The sequence below is a fragment of the Callithrix jacchus genome, chromosome 2 (assembly GCF_049354715.1).
Source record: "Callithrix jacchus isolate 240 chromosome 2, calJac240_pri, whole genome shotgun sequence".
NCBI classification, from domain to species: Eukaryota; Metazoa; Chordata; class Mammalia; order Primates; family Cebidae; genus Callithrix; species Callithrix jacchus.
Window position 1 is genome coordinate 23,507,233 of NC_133503.1, and position 15,787 is coordinate 23,523,019.

Here is a 15,787-nt window from a genome sequence, read left to right on the forward strand (position 1 = left end):
GTTCACTGTTGTTTAAAAATAAGACAAATCAACGTAACTTGGGATGAAGGCTCCATCTGGCAGATTCTGCCATGAGGAAAATTAAGTGGTGCAGTGCTAAACGGCTTTCTGAGAGGAGATAGGGCTTATTAAGAGGTAAATAAACTGCAGAGAGGTTTCTAGCCAACTGGATGCCATGGGGGAGCAGGTGAAAGGGGAAACAGAGGAGGGAGAGGATGCCGAAGGCTCCATTTCTCAAGTATCTGGATTTTATAAAAAGAGTTTCAGGCAACTAGAGTAAAGGAGATTTGTCAGAAGGATGAGTTATCTTGTGAAACTCCCCATTCCACACAGGATGATGATGAGCTGACCTGGGCTGTCCTTCAGGAAGCTCAAATGCCTGGCCCAGAATGCTTAGTGCTGTGTTGCTAACCCAGGGTGAGAGAGGAATCCCAAGAGAATGTGATTCAAAGCACAGGGATTGAGAGAGGCTTTGAATCCTGGTTTCCCTGCTTACAACCGGTGTGACCTTGGGCAAATTACTTAACCTCTCGGAGCCTCTGTTTCTTCATCTGACAGTTGAAGGCAACATGTGCTTTTGCCTCAGAGGGCTGTTGAAAGGATTGGTGATATGCCCTATGTAAGGAACTGAGCTCAGGGCTTTGCACTTAGTAAGTACTCACTGAATACAAGCTTCGCTTGTGACGATGATGACAATGATGACAATGATTGCTATTGTCATGGTGAGAGCCCACCACCACTCTGCAGGCCTTGGTGTTTCCTTCCTCATGCTATTTTATGCTCATGATTATGTTTTGTGGCTTTGGCTTAGGCACATAATACCCTGCAAACACAAGAAACTCTAAAACCTAAACCACTCCCCTAAGTCTAGGAAAGAGAGACCAAAGCTCAGCAGATTGACAATGTAGGGCTCTGGAGCCCGGCTACTGGGACAGATTCCCAGAAATAGATATGCTTAAGATCAAGACTGGAAAGGATTTGATAGATCTGCAATTCAACTTCCCCTGTCAGGTGAGGAAATGGACGCAGAGAGGAGGGGAGTGATTTGACCGAGGATCACAGTGACAAAGCTCAGGCTAGGACCTTGCCCTTTCCATGGCTCCAAGGAGGAGATCCAAGGGCCCTGTGGCTGATTCAGGTATACTTGCAATGCCTGTCATCTGGGCTGCAGTGCACTGAGGGAGAGGCAGTGAAATAGGATGGTTAAGAGTTGAAATACTATGCAGTCATAAAAAACGATGAGTTTGTGTCCTTTGTAGGGACATGGATGAATCTGGAAACCATCATTCTCAGTAAACTGACACAAGAACAGAAAATCAAACACTGCATGTTCTCACTCATAGGCGGATGTTGAACAATGAGAACACATGGACGCAGAGAGGGAAGCATCACACACTGGGGTCTGTGGTGGGGGAATAGGGGAGGGACAATGGGGGTAAGGAGGTTGGGGAGGGATAACACGGGGAGAAATGCCAGATATAGGTGATGGGGGGATGGAGGCAGCAAACCACATTGCCATGTATGTACCTATGCAACAATCCTGCATGTCCTGCACATGTACCCCAGAACCTAGAGTACAATAAAAAATATATACATATATATATATATATATATATATTTAAAAAGTCAATGATCTCGATTTGAAACCTGGAACTACCTCTTAGCTGTAGTGTAACATCGAACCTGCTGCTTAACTTTCTGGCCTTCAGTTTATTCTATCAAATGGGACAAACCTATTCTACAGTTGTAGTGAAAGTTAAAATGGTATCTGAAACGTGCCTGACAACATTGCCGCAAATGTCATTTACAGCTGCCATTATTATTGTTATAGTTATTATTAGCTTGGGGCAGACAGGATCGCTCTTGTGGAGACAGTGAACTAGCGACTGCTATATTTGTGTATTTTCATTAACTAATATAAATGAGGTGTGGGATGTTTTGGCTGGAGGAGAAGCCTGGCAAGAGGGAGTAGGAATTGAAAAGGGAAAGATGGTAGTGAGGCCTCAGTCCCTTATCTGACCCCAGGAAACCAAACAGAAGTTGAAGGAGTTACATTAAAGACAGCATATACCAGGGGCAGAGGGTGGTGGGTACAAATGAGTTCTCCATGCTGCATTATTCTTTGTCCCCTGCACCTGCCTGTTTGCTACAATCACAGTGGGGTTGGGAGGTGGATTAGACTTGCAGGGCTCAGGGAAGCACCAGAAAGAAACAGCTGAGGCCAGAGAAGCAGGGGCGGACCAGAACTCCTGGCTGAGCTGCAAATAGTGGAGGACACGTGATATTTACCAATCTGAGGATGCCGAGATATATCTGTGGAAGCTTGAGGATTAGGGTGGGAGGACTGAAATCTTAAGTCAGCAGATTGGAGCTGAATGGCACGGTCATTGGGACACTTTTATTAATGGAACCTCATTCATACCCAGAGGCTAGTGAGGGCTGGAACATTGGTTACATTGATACAGTATAAAGTTCTTTATACTGGGAGAATGTTTGAAGCCCCAGGTCTGGGGATAATCCACCCCTGACGTCTTTGACTATGTGGTGGCAGAAGAGAAAGCAGAACTGCACAGAGAATGTCACTAAGCAGTGATGGCTATGGAGACACTGTGCTTCAGAGAACATGGAAGTCTCAGGTGCCATCCAGCAAGGTCATAGCCACAAGTTGGGATTCTTTAGCTGGGGGTATTCAAGGGAATGAATTGGCCCCCAAATGATTGTCCTTTCACCTCTGTAGATCCAAGTGCTACCTTCCTCTTTATACTCCTGGGCACTGGATATCATGGTGCACATCTTGTTGCCACACCTCCCTGTATATTACCAGCCTATTTCCTAATTGTTGTGTGTATCTTCTGTTTTAAAATATATAAGAAACTTGCTAAGAGCTGTGATGATCCTGGATCTTACATTTCTATATGTACGCAGGGTCGGGTATGGTGTTTAGCACATGGCGAGTGTTCAGAAAATATTAATTGATTCCTTGTATATTTGTCTTACGGTTAGTAGAAAGGTAGTAGAAAGGCAGGTTTTTCTAACCTTTGGCCATTTTAACATCTATCATTTTTTGTTGTTGTTATAGATACCCTAGTGGAGACTTCTAACAATGACACATTACATTATTAGCTTACATGTATTGACTACCTATAATGAACCCGGTACTTAACCTCCAGTTTAGCTGCCTAATAACGAAATCGCTTTTATTGTTCTCATTATCCCTGTTTCATAGAGGATGAAACAGGCTCAGAAACTTATGTAACTTGCATAAGGTCACACAGGTGTGTCTACAAGGAGAGATGAGTGAGGGCAGTGGGAGCGACATGGCTCAGAGTGGTCTCATGGCTCTGTTTTGGAGTAAGGCATGAAGCTGATTAAGCCTCAGAAGAAGGTGACATAAGCCTAGCAGAGGCTAGGTTAAGAACAGGAGCCTCACCTTTTGGAATTCTGATCTCCTTAATGGCAAAACAGAGGCCATAAATCCTCACCTGTGGACTGCAAATCGTTCCTGATGACAAGAATGCAGAGCGTCAGGGACACCTGAATTCCTGTTTTATGACTCTCCACCCAGTGAGTTTTGGGGAGGACCTAATGCATTCTCTCCTGAAATAACAAGCTGAATTGGCCCAGATGGTTTATGGCCTTCTGTGAGCACAGGGTGAGGCAGTGGGAGTAGTGTGGGCACCTGCAAAAGGATGCTTCAGGAAGGAGCCTGGTTTGTTGGTGCCAAGTACAGAGCAGGCCTGAGGGCTGGATGCAATGGTCTGCTGGTCTGTAAATCCAGCCAGTGGCACTTTTCATAGCCAGGCTTCAAATGACACTGAATGTTTTTCTGTTGTTGCATTTTTCAGAGTCCTCCCTGAGGCCATTTTTTTTTTTTTTTATGTGATTAGAGCTTGGCATCAAGTTCTGTGGTTAAAGTTTTTTTTTTTTGTCTTTCATGCAGTTCCAAACTCCAGCCAGTGGTCATTCTTTCTCATTCCCCTTGGGTTAAGCTCATGACCTCTGCCTATCAGGGCTACAGAACTCTCCTTAGCAATATTTAACAGTTTCTGAGTGTCACAGGATGCCAGGCACAAAGCTAAGCATTTTACATGCAGTAACTCATTTAATACCTGCAGCAACCCCAGAATGTAGTTTTAGGGTGAAGGCAGCCTTACGACTGTGTTTTAATGTTCAGATAGCCCTGGAAAAGCTTAAATTCTGCCTAGTCAATCAGTTCATCTTCTTCTTTTTTTTTTTTTTTTGCTCTTGTTACCCAGGCTGGAGTGCAATGGCACAATCTCGGCTCACCGCAACCTCCGCCTCCTGGGTTCAGGCAATTCTCCTGCCTCAGCCTCCTGAGTAGCTGGGATTACAGGCTTGCACCAACGTGCCAGGCTAATTTTTTTGTATTTTTAGTAGAGACGGGGTTTTACCATGTTGACCAGGATGGTCTTGATCTCTTGACCTTGTGATCCACCCGCCTCGGCCTCCCAGAGTGCTGGGATTATAGGCGTGAGCCACCGCGCCTGGCCCTAGTTCATCTTCTTTTGGGGGTTTCCTTGAGGGCTGTTGTTCAGAGGAAATATTAGTACCAAATTGCAGCTTTATTAACAGCTGTACCAATGTGATATTCTAATGTACAGTCTATGTTAAGAAGTTGAGTTGGAGGCTGGGCGTGGTGGCTCACACATACAATCCCAGCACTTAGGGAGGCCAAGGAGGGCGGATCACGAGGTTAAGAGATCGAGACCATCCCGGCCAACATGGTGAGATCCCGAAATCTCGTCTCTACTAAAAAAAACATAAAAAAATTAGCTGGGTGGCGCGCACCTGTAGTCCCAGCTACTCAGGAGGCTGAGGCAGGAGAATTGCTTGAACCCAGGAGGCGGAGGTTGCAGTGAGTTGAGATTGTGCCACTGCACTCCAGCCAGGTGTCTGGCGACAGAGCAAGACTGTCTCAAAAAAAAAGAAAAAAGAAAAAAGAAAAAGAAAAAGAAATTGAGTTGGATCAAGTGGCTGAGGCTGAGAGCCAGATGAGGCCATTTACATCCCTTCTCTGAATCTAAACCTTGGTGTGGGTATGCTCGAGTCTGCTGTGGATAGAAAGGAGAGAAAGAGTGCTAACTCCAGAGAGTTTCTTGAATTCAGATTTAAAAATCCTGCCACATAGACTAGTAGGAAAAAAGAAAGTGCAAAGCATAGATTTTCCTTTGAAATCACTGTAACCCTGTCCACTGGTATATGTGGCTCAGTGAATGTCCTTGGCTTTTACCAATGAAACTATAAACTAGCAATTCCACCCTTGTTTGTGCATGGCACACAGCACAAAAGATGCAGGCTCAGGCTGGGGGTGGCATTGAAAAAATTAAGGTTGAGATGATTGGAAATAAAAGAAATTACTGGCCATGTGCGGTGGCTCATGCTGTAATCCCAGCACTTTGGGAGACCAAGGTGGGAGAATCACTTAAGGTCAGGAGTTCGAGACCAGCCTGGTCAATATGGTGAAATCCCGTCTCTACTAAAAATACAAAAATTAGTCTGGTGTGGTGGCGCATGCCTGTAATCCCAGTTACTTGGGAGGCTGAGGCAGGAGAATCTCTTGAGCCCGGGAGGCGGAGGTTACAGTGAGTCAAGATTATGCAACTGCACTTTAGCCTGGGTGACAGAGTGAGACTCCATTAAAAAAAAAAAAAAGTTTCTTAGTGCTGCTTATGGTGCAGGCACTGAGTTAAACAATTTATAAAGATGATCTGATTGGGTCCATGTGACCCTGGGTGTTAGGTGCTAGTATCGGCCGCATTTTACATAGGTTGAAATGGAGGCTCAAGTGATCAAGTATCTACACAGGCCACACGTTTGGTAAGTGGCAGCTCTGAGAAAAGCCCAGGTCCCACGTCAAAGCCCTCCATATCAAGCATCCAGTAAGGTCATTGCTGAGATTGCTTTACTCACCCTGTGGCATTGCATTCTGCACTTTATTTCTAAGGCTTCATTATTTTCGAGCCCTCCTGCTTGTCATCTGCATACCTTTTCACAAAACATCCAGAGAGAGAGCTCATGAGCACTATTTAAAGATGAGACACACGGGGCCCCCACTGTTTAAGTGGCTTCATTTAGGTCACGTAGTTAATTAATGACAAAACCAGGCTCATGACTTCTGGTTTTCTCCCTTCCAGGTTTTCCTGAGGACACAGGCACAAAAGGCAACTCACAGACAAAAGAAAACAGGATGCAGGCCAGGCTAGGTCCTCAGTGCTATGCTGTCAGAAGATGTTTATTTTTATGCTATAGCAGCCACCTGACTTACAAAAGAGAGATGCTCCAAGTCTCAGTAAAAAGTCAGATTAAAAAATATTCTATGCAGCATAAGACCTTTGTGAAAAAGTTCTACACAGCCACAAAAAAGGATGAGTTCATGTCCTTTGCCGGGACATGGATGAAGCTGGAAACCATCATTCTCAGCAGACACAAGAACAGAAAACCAAACACCGCATGTTCTCACTCATAAGTGGGTATTGAACAAAGAGAACACGTGGACACAGGGAGGGGAACATCACACGCCGGGGCCTCTTGGGAGGCTAGGGGAGGGATAGCAGGGCGTCAGGGCATAGGGGAGGGACAGCATTAGGAGAAATACCTAGTGTAGATGACAGTGTGATGGGTGCAGCAAACCACCGTGGCACGTATACACCTATGTAACAAACCTGCACGTTCTGCACATGTACCCCAGAACTTAAAGTATAATTTTAAAAAAAGAGTATTAAACACACAGAAAAGTTCTAATCTGTATTATTCTTCCCTAAAGTTTCTGTCATTTCTTGGTCCTGGTCTTTCTAATACCAGCATAAGCCACACATGCAACATTTCATTGACACAGAAACAGGCTGTGAGCTGAAACACGTTCCCTCTGTCTGGCTAAATGTTGCTTCCTCCTGCAGGGCTCTCCTGAAATTTTACCTCTTCCCTTTGGCCGTGATGTTTCCTGCAGGCAGACGGGTCACCACATCCCCTGCACTTACTTGTTCCTTTGCAGGTAGGCTACCGAAGCACATGGGATGTTGTAGCTGTAGGTTCCTTGTGACCCCTGGACTGAGAGCCCCTTGAGGGCACACAAGGTTTGCCATGGCAATGTGCACACTAAGTCTTGAATTAATATTTGCTGAACAGATGAATAAGTGAGTGACCAGCTGCTGAAACTGTGGAGGGCTTATGTTTCATTACAATAGGGAACAAAAACCACCCTGGAGTCCCTCGGTTCCCATTCCCCACTCTGTACTGCATGGTTTCTGAATACAAATAAAAATTTACTAAGCCGGATGGAAAAATACAAATCTCTTACTGGTATGGTTTCTAGATTCATTAAACTGAGCCCTGGGAGAAACTAAACTAATACGATTCTGAAGCTAATCTCTCCTCGAAGTCATTCCATAAATCTGATTAATGGGTCACCTTTAGACCACAAGCATGGTTGCTATATTAAAAGAAAATACTCTAACGGGATTGTAATTCTGTTAACAAGGCTTCTGCTGTTTGCAAAAAGACATTTTCTCACAGTATAAACAAGTCTAAGCTGGATGATGCATGGACTTAGGTCATGAGCAAAATTCCAAGGGCTCTAGTAGTCAGTTGCACAAAAATGAAAAAAAAAAAAAGCATCAGTTTCTCAAATGTGTAAATCTGAGATGAAATAAATAAAATGGCTAGGGCTAGGGCATGAGATGTAATCTTCTATGTTGTTTCCCAGAAAAAGAATTAATTGTACTGTTAGATCTCGTATTCTTTGCCTGACATCTGTCATGTGTCCTTGATATGGTAAAAGGATATGTCTTTTAGCATTCATCAGTTAAGAGAATAGCTAACACATATCTGTTTAATAGCTGGGCTCTTTCACAGAGTCAATCCACTTCAGAAGTGGACATACTTTAGGGATACAGAGTATAGAATGTCTCGAGGTACGTATGTTCTTGTTAATACATGGAAAGCAACTTATAAAAAGTCAAGGCTCAAAAATATTTTAAAGTGACAGTGCTGAGGACATTGAGGTGGCTTCTCCAACATCTGTTCCTCATACTAATGGAAACTATCTCATTTTTTAAAAAATTGGGTTTTACGGCCGGGTGCGGTGGCTCATGCCTGTAATACCAGCACTTTGGGAGGCCGAGGCAGGCAGATCACGAGGTCAAGAGATCGAAACCATCCTGGCCAACATGGTGAAACCCCGTCTCTACTAAAAATACAAAAACTAGCCGGGTGCGATGGCATGCACCTGTGGTCCCAGCTACTCGGGAGGCTGAGGTGGAAGAATCACTTGAGGAGGTTTCAGTGAGCTGAGATTGTGCCACTGCACTCCAGCCTGGCAACAGATCAAGACTCCGTCTCAAAATAATAATAATAATAAAATAAAATTTGTTTTTACGTCTTCCTGGAATGGCCCATAGGCTTTCAGGGAAGCTGACTTCATGCTGGGCTCTGTGGGTGGGGATTGTGGCTCAGGCATAGCCTAGTTAGTACAATCCCATCTCTTGCCCCTAGGGATTGGTCCAGGGGTGAGCATGTGGAGTCACTGAGATGTGAGGAGGGTCTAGGGAGTAGTAAGCTTCCTTGACCTTCCAAGATGGCAACCAGAAGTGTCTTTCTTCCTCTTTTTGTACATGATCAAATGTAGATGTGAGGGCTGGAGCTGCTGCAGCCATTTCATTACCATGAGAGAAGTCTGCCTGAGAGTTAAGATGACGCAGAGGAGGACTGAACATAAACGACTGCTGAGAGCTAGATCTAGAATGCTTATGGAACCATGCTGGTCACCCTCCCACCTCAGGGCATAGGTAGTGACTTAAGCCAAGGAAGTCCCTTTGTTGCTTAAACCTTTTAAAGTGGAAGTCTCTCCTACTTGTGGCAGAGAACATCTCAACTGACCGCTGGGTTCAACAAAACTGATAGGCTGCTTATTGAGGGTTACCCCAGAAACTTTATTCTATTAATGTGTAAATTTATTTGGCTATAGGTTCTGTTCTTTCTTAGCACATCTCACAGGACAAGTTCTAGTTTGACTCCTGAATTTCACAAAAGAGGAAACTGAGGACTCTATGTTTAAATGACTTTTAAAGCTATTAATAGTTAGTCTGAGATCGGGGCTTAGACTACAGGCCTCCCAGGCCTGCATTCTTACCTCAAGGTCATACCACCTCTCTGTCCCTTGAGGATAAATTTCAAAAGAAGAACCTAGGGCCGGAAGTGATGGCCTGCCTGCAATTCTACCTACTTGGGAATTTGAAGAAAGAGGAGTGCTTGAGCCAAGCTCTAGACCAACGTGGGCAATGTATACCAAGACCCCTGCCCCCACCATCCACCTGAAGAAAGCACCAACAAAAGAAGAACCTTACTGCTCTTTCACAGAGACTCCAGATTTCTAGAATATTCTGAAGCAAAGTTTGCAAGTTTTTGCGCTCATAAGCAATATAGAGCTTTAGGTTCAATAAAATAGGTCTGAAGTGTTTGAAAAAATTACATCAGTCACCAAATATTCTAAAATCAGTTAAAAGGTTATTTGAAATAAAAATATTAATTTCTGGCTGTTCTAATAAAGTTGAGACAGTCTGGCAACACTAGGCCTATATTTCCACAAATATATTTCTCAAAAATAATGATTAGCAGGAGCCAAGTGATCAGTTCTGCCTCCTGGGATGAATGCATGGCCTCTCCACTTTGCCACAGTCACCACTATTCCCTATTGCATCCTAACACTGATGCCAAGTGTCATTGGTCATTCAGCAGTCCATGAGTCATGCTGCTTTTTAGAAAATATTCAGTCAATCAAATTACATATCTGGACCCTGTAGCCAATTATTTTTCTATACTTAAAAAAGTAAAAATTCCAAAACATAGATATTAAAAAATACTTCCAAAGTCCAGTAAATTTAAAGCAACACTGAGTTAATCAAAGACAAACAGGTTTCTTTGCTGTCTCTTTTCTTAGTCCTTCATGGGCTATGGATCCACTGGAGGAGGGCCAGCAGATATGATTTGGCGATGCACCTACTTTCTCAGAGACTATTTCTTTGTCACTGTTATTCCATTGAATACACTTTAGGAAATACTGCCATAATGTTTCTTTTTTCTAGATTGTTATCATCTCGGTTTTCCGATGTTCCCTGGAAACTATTTTGAGAACAGAACAACAGCAGCCTGGCCTAGTTCCAGCCAACTCACAGCACAGGTGAGCCTGTGGTCTAATCCACACTGAGATTATTCCAAAGAACAAGGCCAAGATTCTGCGACGTTCTGGCAGAGCGAGAAGAACAGGACCAAGCTCACTGCAGCCCACGTGCGTTCCTCCCTGAGGAACCAGCTTTCTGGCTCACCACTGTGTGTATTCCGTGTAAGAAAAAAAAAAAAAAAACAAAAGAGAAAGGTGGAAAACAAAAAGTGATGGTAGATTGATGCCAAAAGAAAAACAACGCTTTCTCAAAAACCGCCTCTTCAAAGAAAGGCATCACACCCAGCAGTGATTTCATCCTCTCTTTATAACTTTCATACTCAAAGGTGAGGAAAGACTAAATTTTAACTCTGATGGTCCAGTGTGCTCATATAATTCAAAACAATTAGATAAAGCTGAAAAAATTTATCCTTCAGATTAATTTTTCTTTCTTCTTTATTTTTTTGAGACAGAGTTTTGCTCTTGTTGCTCAGGCTGGAGTGAAATGGCACAATCTTGGCTCACTGCAACCTTCGCCCCCGGGGTTCAAGCAATTTACCTGCCTCAGCCTCCCGAGAAACTGGGATTACAAGGCATCTGCTACTGCACCTGGCTAATTTTTGTATTTTTAGTAGGGACAGGGTTTTACCATCTTAGCCAACTTGGTCTTGAACGCCTGACCTTGTGATCCACCCACCTTGGCCTCCCAAAGTGCTGGGATTAAAGGTGTTAGCCACCATGCTCGGCCCCTTCAGAGTAATTTTTCTAAATGTGCAACTGTGTCCCTCCAAGCAAAGAGACTAGAAGCTCATTTGCTGCTGAGGGATGAACATGGAGTTTCTTGCAGGGGCTCTTGATAATATTGCTAAATACCATCTAAAAAGTCATTGTATTAGATATTCGTCTTGGAGGTTTCCCCTGGCTACAATTTTCCAAGTAGAGATTGGCTCATAAATCCTTTCAGCAGCCTGCTCCAAGCTGGCCAGCTTTCATTCCCTTGGAGAAGAGATCCCCTCCTTAGAAGTAAGCAGTTCCTAAGTGGCTGGAGTACATACCTGCAAGCAAGCCTCTTTCACTCTAACAAAGACCACAGCCAATGTGGAACATCTGCTAAACTGGGGTGGAGAGTCAGAGGCAAAACCTCACCTAGGGTGCTGCTTGTGAGACATGGATGTTTTCCTTTTTCAGCAAGAAGTCAAGCTCTTACCTCCTAGAGATCTGTTCATCTGCCAACTGCTAGCTCTGAAGGTGCTTTGTCTCTCTAGTCTGTGAGCCCAGACTCAACTCCCTTGCTGCTTTTGGGACTGTGTGGGTTGTCACAAAGTTGAGACACATTTTAACTGCCTTCTTCCTTGCCAGGTGAGAGCACGTCCTGTCCTGACAACCTAGTTTAGTCATTTGCTCCATGGAACCTTTGTAGAACAATGACATGTATAAAATGACATTAAATAAATGTCTAATGACATTAGATCATCCAGTCACCCTAGAGTTTAATTCTTAAGATTTCAACTCGCCCTTAATAAGATTGCACCTGTGTGCTTAATAATATGAGCATTTACACAAGTTAAAACAAGCTTTCTCAGCCTCAGGACAGGCTGTGTGCAGCCTTTGCTTTCATTGAGACATCAGAGAGAACTCTTGAAAACAGAGTTAGTGATGAAGGAAATGTTGGGTTTTACATTCTAAAAATAATGCATTTACTGAGCATTTGTTGTATGTCAGATACAGTGCTAAGCATTTTCTAAGAATTATCTCCTGCAACCCTCACATCCACCCCAGGAATTGTTCAACTTGTATGAACTACCAAGTGAGTTTCAGAGAAGGTTATATCACTTGTCTAAGGTCATGCAGTTAGTAGGTACCAGAGGTGGTTCAACCCAGGCAGCGTGTCTCCCAGCTCTCCCAACACAATACTCCATCACTCCCTGGAAAACCAGTGCTGCCTCTTCCCTTCCAGTGTCCTCAACCAGCCTCGAATGTGCTCATGGCCACACTGGGTTAAGAAGAGATGTGAATCTATACAAAAATCTTCAATGTTAGACACATTTGAAACAGCGAAGAAAATGCTACATAATAAAGACCTCCTAATCTTAAAAGACTGACTCAATCCTCCTTTTTTTTTGGATTGTAGACTGTAATCCTCACTGCAAAGAACTGAACAGCTTCCCTGAAATAAAATAATGATTTCTCCCTACTCCATCCCTTCTACAAACAGTAACTGCAGTGGTAGCAGCCACAGAAAGATCAAGCTGGGCCCCAAGACTTCCCTGGAGTTTTTTTGCTTTACCTGCTGTAGATGAGGCACTCTCGGTTATTGATGACTTTATCTGATTTGTACCTCCGGAGGTCTTCCCAAGCGTCCTTGATGGCAGTGACTGCCAGGATAATGCAGATTGGTATCATGTTCACCTCAGGCTGGAAAGCATTGACCACAGGGACAAAATTCAGAACCACAATGCCCACAAAATAGAGATTTGCAAACCGGTGTAGCTGCTCAAAAATGTTTTTGGGGATGAAGGACAACACGGTGTACTTGCTGGTCTTGATCTGATTCCCACGATGATGTCTGTTGGGGTTCTCTTTGTGAGGCCATCCTTCAAAGGGCAGGTTGGACACCACCACTCGTTTCTTGTCTTCTTTTCTTTTCCACCTTTTCCTCCCTTCCTTTTTCATCTCTGCTCAATGTTGTCTTTAATTCTCATAATTTAATTTTCATCCTTTACCTGCCTTCTCTGCTGAAAGCTTTTCTCTCTTCTTTTAGGAGGATACCAGAAATGAAAAGCCAGGCTGCACACCCCAGGGGAGAAACATGACAAGGAAGAGGCCTGCGGTGAACAGGTGTGTATCCACCAGGCCACTTCCTTCTACTTGTTTGAGACTCCACCTGTTGGAATGTAGACGTCACCCACAGGTGTCGTCCTTTTCCACCCTGGGCAGCCAAGAACAGGTGTACCAACGCTGGGTCCTAAAACCTACCCGGTTCTAAAAGCAAGAATTTTTAACTTAAGAAACTGAGGTTTTAAAATGGCAGACATTTTCTTGGTTTGGGAGACATTGCCTGACATCTTCCAAAGACTTTCTCCTGAACTTAGTCTCCCAAGAGAATCCAGCCACCCTAGAGTTTAATTCTTCAGCTTTCAACTCACCCTTAATAATACTGCATGGGTGTGCTTAATAACACGAGGATTTATAAGAGTTAAAACAAGGTTTCTCAGCCTCAGCACTATTGACATTTTGACTAGATAATAATTCTTCCATGGGGCTGTCCTGTGTATCATAGGATATTTAGCAGCACCCCTGGCTTTACCCACTAGATGTCGGTAGAAACCCCCACTTTCAGTATGGAACCAAAAATGTCTCCAGACATTACTAAATGCCCACTAGGGGTCAAAATCACCCCCACTTGAGAATCAGTGCATTAAATAATTTAAGAAAATATAATGGAAGAAAAAAGACTCATCCTTAGGCTATGCTGATGAGTTTGCATAACCCAATTGCAAGAGAGAACACAGGGATGGTTTCTCTTACCTTTCATATATTCGAATGTGGGAGCAGTTTATGGCTTTATCGAAGCGGTATCTCTTGAAGTCCTCCATGCCATCCTTGATCATGATGACGAACAGGACAATGGCCAATGGTAACATGGTGATTTCCCTGTGGAAGACTTCCATGGAGGGCATCCAGTTCAGAATCACCAGGAACAGGAAATAGAGGTTAGCCCATCTGGAGGAGCAAGCGAAGTGTGAATAAACACTATGGAGAAGAAAATGTACTTTCTCCCCCATTTCTTCCCTACTGTTTGGCCTTTGTCAACTAAACATTCTCATTCAGTATCACCTCAAACATTGTGGTAATGGCTTTGAAGCCAAACCCATCTCAATTTTTAAAATTAATTAATTTATTTATTATTTCCATAAGTTATTGGGGAACAGGTGGTGTTTGGTTACATGAGTAAGTTCTTTAGTAGTGACTTGTGAGATTTTGGTGCACCATCACCCGAGGGGTTACACTGCACCCAATTTATAGTCTTTGGTCCCTCTACCCCTTCCTACACTTTCCCCGAGTCCCCAAAGTCAATTTTGTCATTCTTATGAATGAGATTGGAGATGATTATTCTCAGAAATGGAAAACCATCTAGATTTAAATTCTGTTCCTGTTATTTACTAGTTGTGTGATTTTTTGAGCTTATTTCCTCTTGCACACAATAGTATTATTGACTTTACAGGGCTCCCATAAAAATTACATGGTATATATAATATCTGCGTGATACACAGTAGAAGCAACTGTGTAGAACTGCTCTGAAGCAAAGCAGTTGCTCAGTAAACAATCACTTATAATAATAATTACAACACTGAGGATATGTAAGCACGTATTTTATAATGATCTCATACATTATCTCAAAAGCATTGCTAATGTTTTTAAGTTTTCCACATGCATCTTGCTCTCTCTTGCCATAGTGCCTTTGCAGCAACATTCTGGTGACTTCTCTCTGTCCCTTTTCACTGAGGTAATGCTGTCTCTCTTTCAGGCTATACTTCAATTCCCGGACGTCCTTAACTAGGCAAGATTTCCTTATTATTCACTATAATAGCACCATATACCTCTTCTTAGAAGTATCTATTCTAGTTACAACTTTATATCAATTTATACAATTAAAAAACTAATGTCTGTCTCTTTTGCTAGACAATATATTCAATAAGAACACTATCTCTCTGCCTTTTTATTTTTCTTATGTATCGCTAGCTCCCAACCCATGGCTTGAGACAGAGTAGAGCCCTGACAAATATTGGCTGAAATGAAAGAATGAATGACAAAAACTTCTTAAGACAAATGCATTTGGATATTAAAGGAAAGGTGGCCCCCAGAGGGGAGCATCTCTGAGTTTATCTAAATGGAAAATACTTGATTACAATAAGTATTGCCGGCCGGGTGTGGCTCACACCTGTAATCCCAGCACTTTGGGAGGCTGAGGCAGGCAGATCGCTAGAACCCAGGAGTTAGAGACCAGCCTGGGCAATGTGGCAAAACCCCATATCTATATAAAAGTACAAAAATTGGCCAGGTATGGTGGCACACACCTGTGGTCCCAGCTACTTGGGAGGCTGAGGTGGGAGGCTTATTTGAGCCAAGGAGTTCGAGGTTGCAGTGAGCTGAGATTGCACCACTGCATCCCAGCCTGCACAACAAAATGAGACTCTCTCTCTCGCTCTCTAAAAAAAAGGGAGTATTGTTCAGACAAGTGGATCTGTACCTATGAAATTGTTCAAAGAGGTTCCGGGGCAGGAAGGTGAAGAGGGTGTACTTGGTTGTGCAGGTTCTGTTGCCGGGGTATCTCCTGGAGACCTCTTCCCAATCTTGATGGAACATGCTGTTGTTGGGGAACACGACCCGCTGCTGTGTCAAGTTGTAGCTCTGTCTCCCCTTCTCTGGAGAGAGCAGCGGTGTGGTTTCTGATGGACAATGGGAGATGCCATCTCTGACTCTCCACTGCCACCGATACCATGATGAGTCCATGGAGAGGGCCATTTCCAGCGGCAGGCTAAGGTCTGAAAACAGACACAGGAGGAACTACATTTAGGAGAAGCATGCAGCATGTTTGCCTGTTCACTGGTC

General features: G+C 43.6%; 1 protein-coding gene across 3 annotated transcripts in view; it reads right to left on the bottom strand.

Moving 5' to 3' along the window:
- Nucleotides 1-15,787, bottom strand: part of ATP10B (ATPase phospholipid transporting 10B (putative)) — a 313,434-nt gene that overhangs the window by 114,484 nt on the left and 183,163 nt on the right. For 2 of the 3 annotated variants that reach the window (XM_008984453.5, XM_008984480.5), the window contains exons 2-3: nucleotides 15,426-15,720; nucleotides 13,703-13,897 (exon numbers count right to left, since the gene is read on the bottom strand). In XM_008984453.5, the coding sequence (XP_008982701.4) occupies nucleotides 13,703-13,897; nucleotides 15,426-15,700 (470 nt within the window). In that variant the 5' untranslated portion in view covers nucleotides 15,701-15,720. Of the gene's footprint in view, nucleotides 1-12,461; nucleotides 13,011-13,702; nucleotides 13,898-15,425; nucleotides 15,721-15,787 lie in introns of those variants that run through there. The other variant, XM_008984460.5, reaches the window with a different exon arrangement.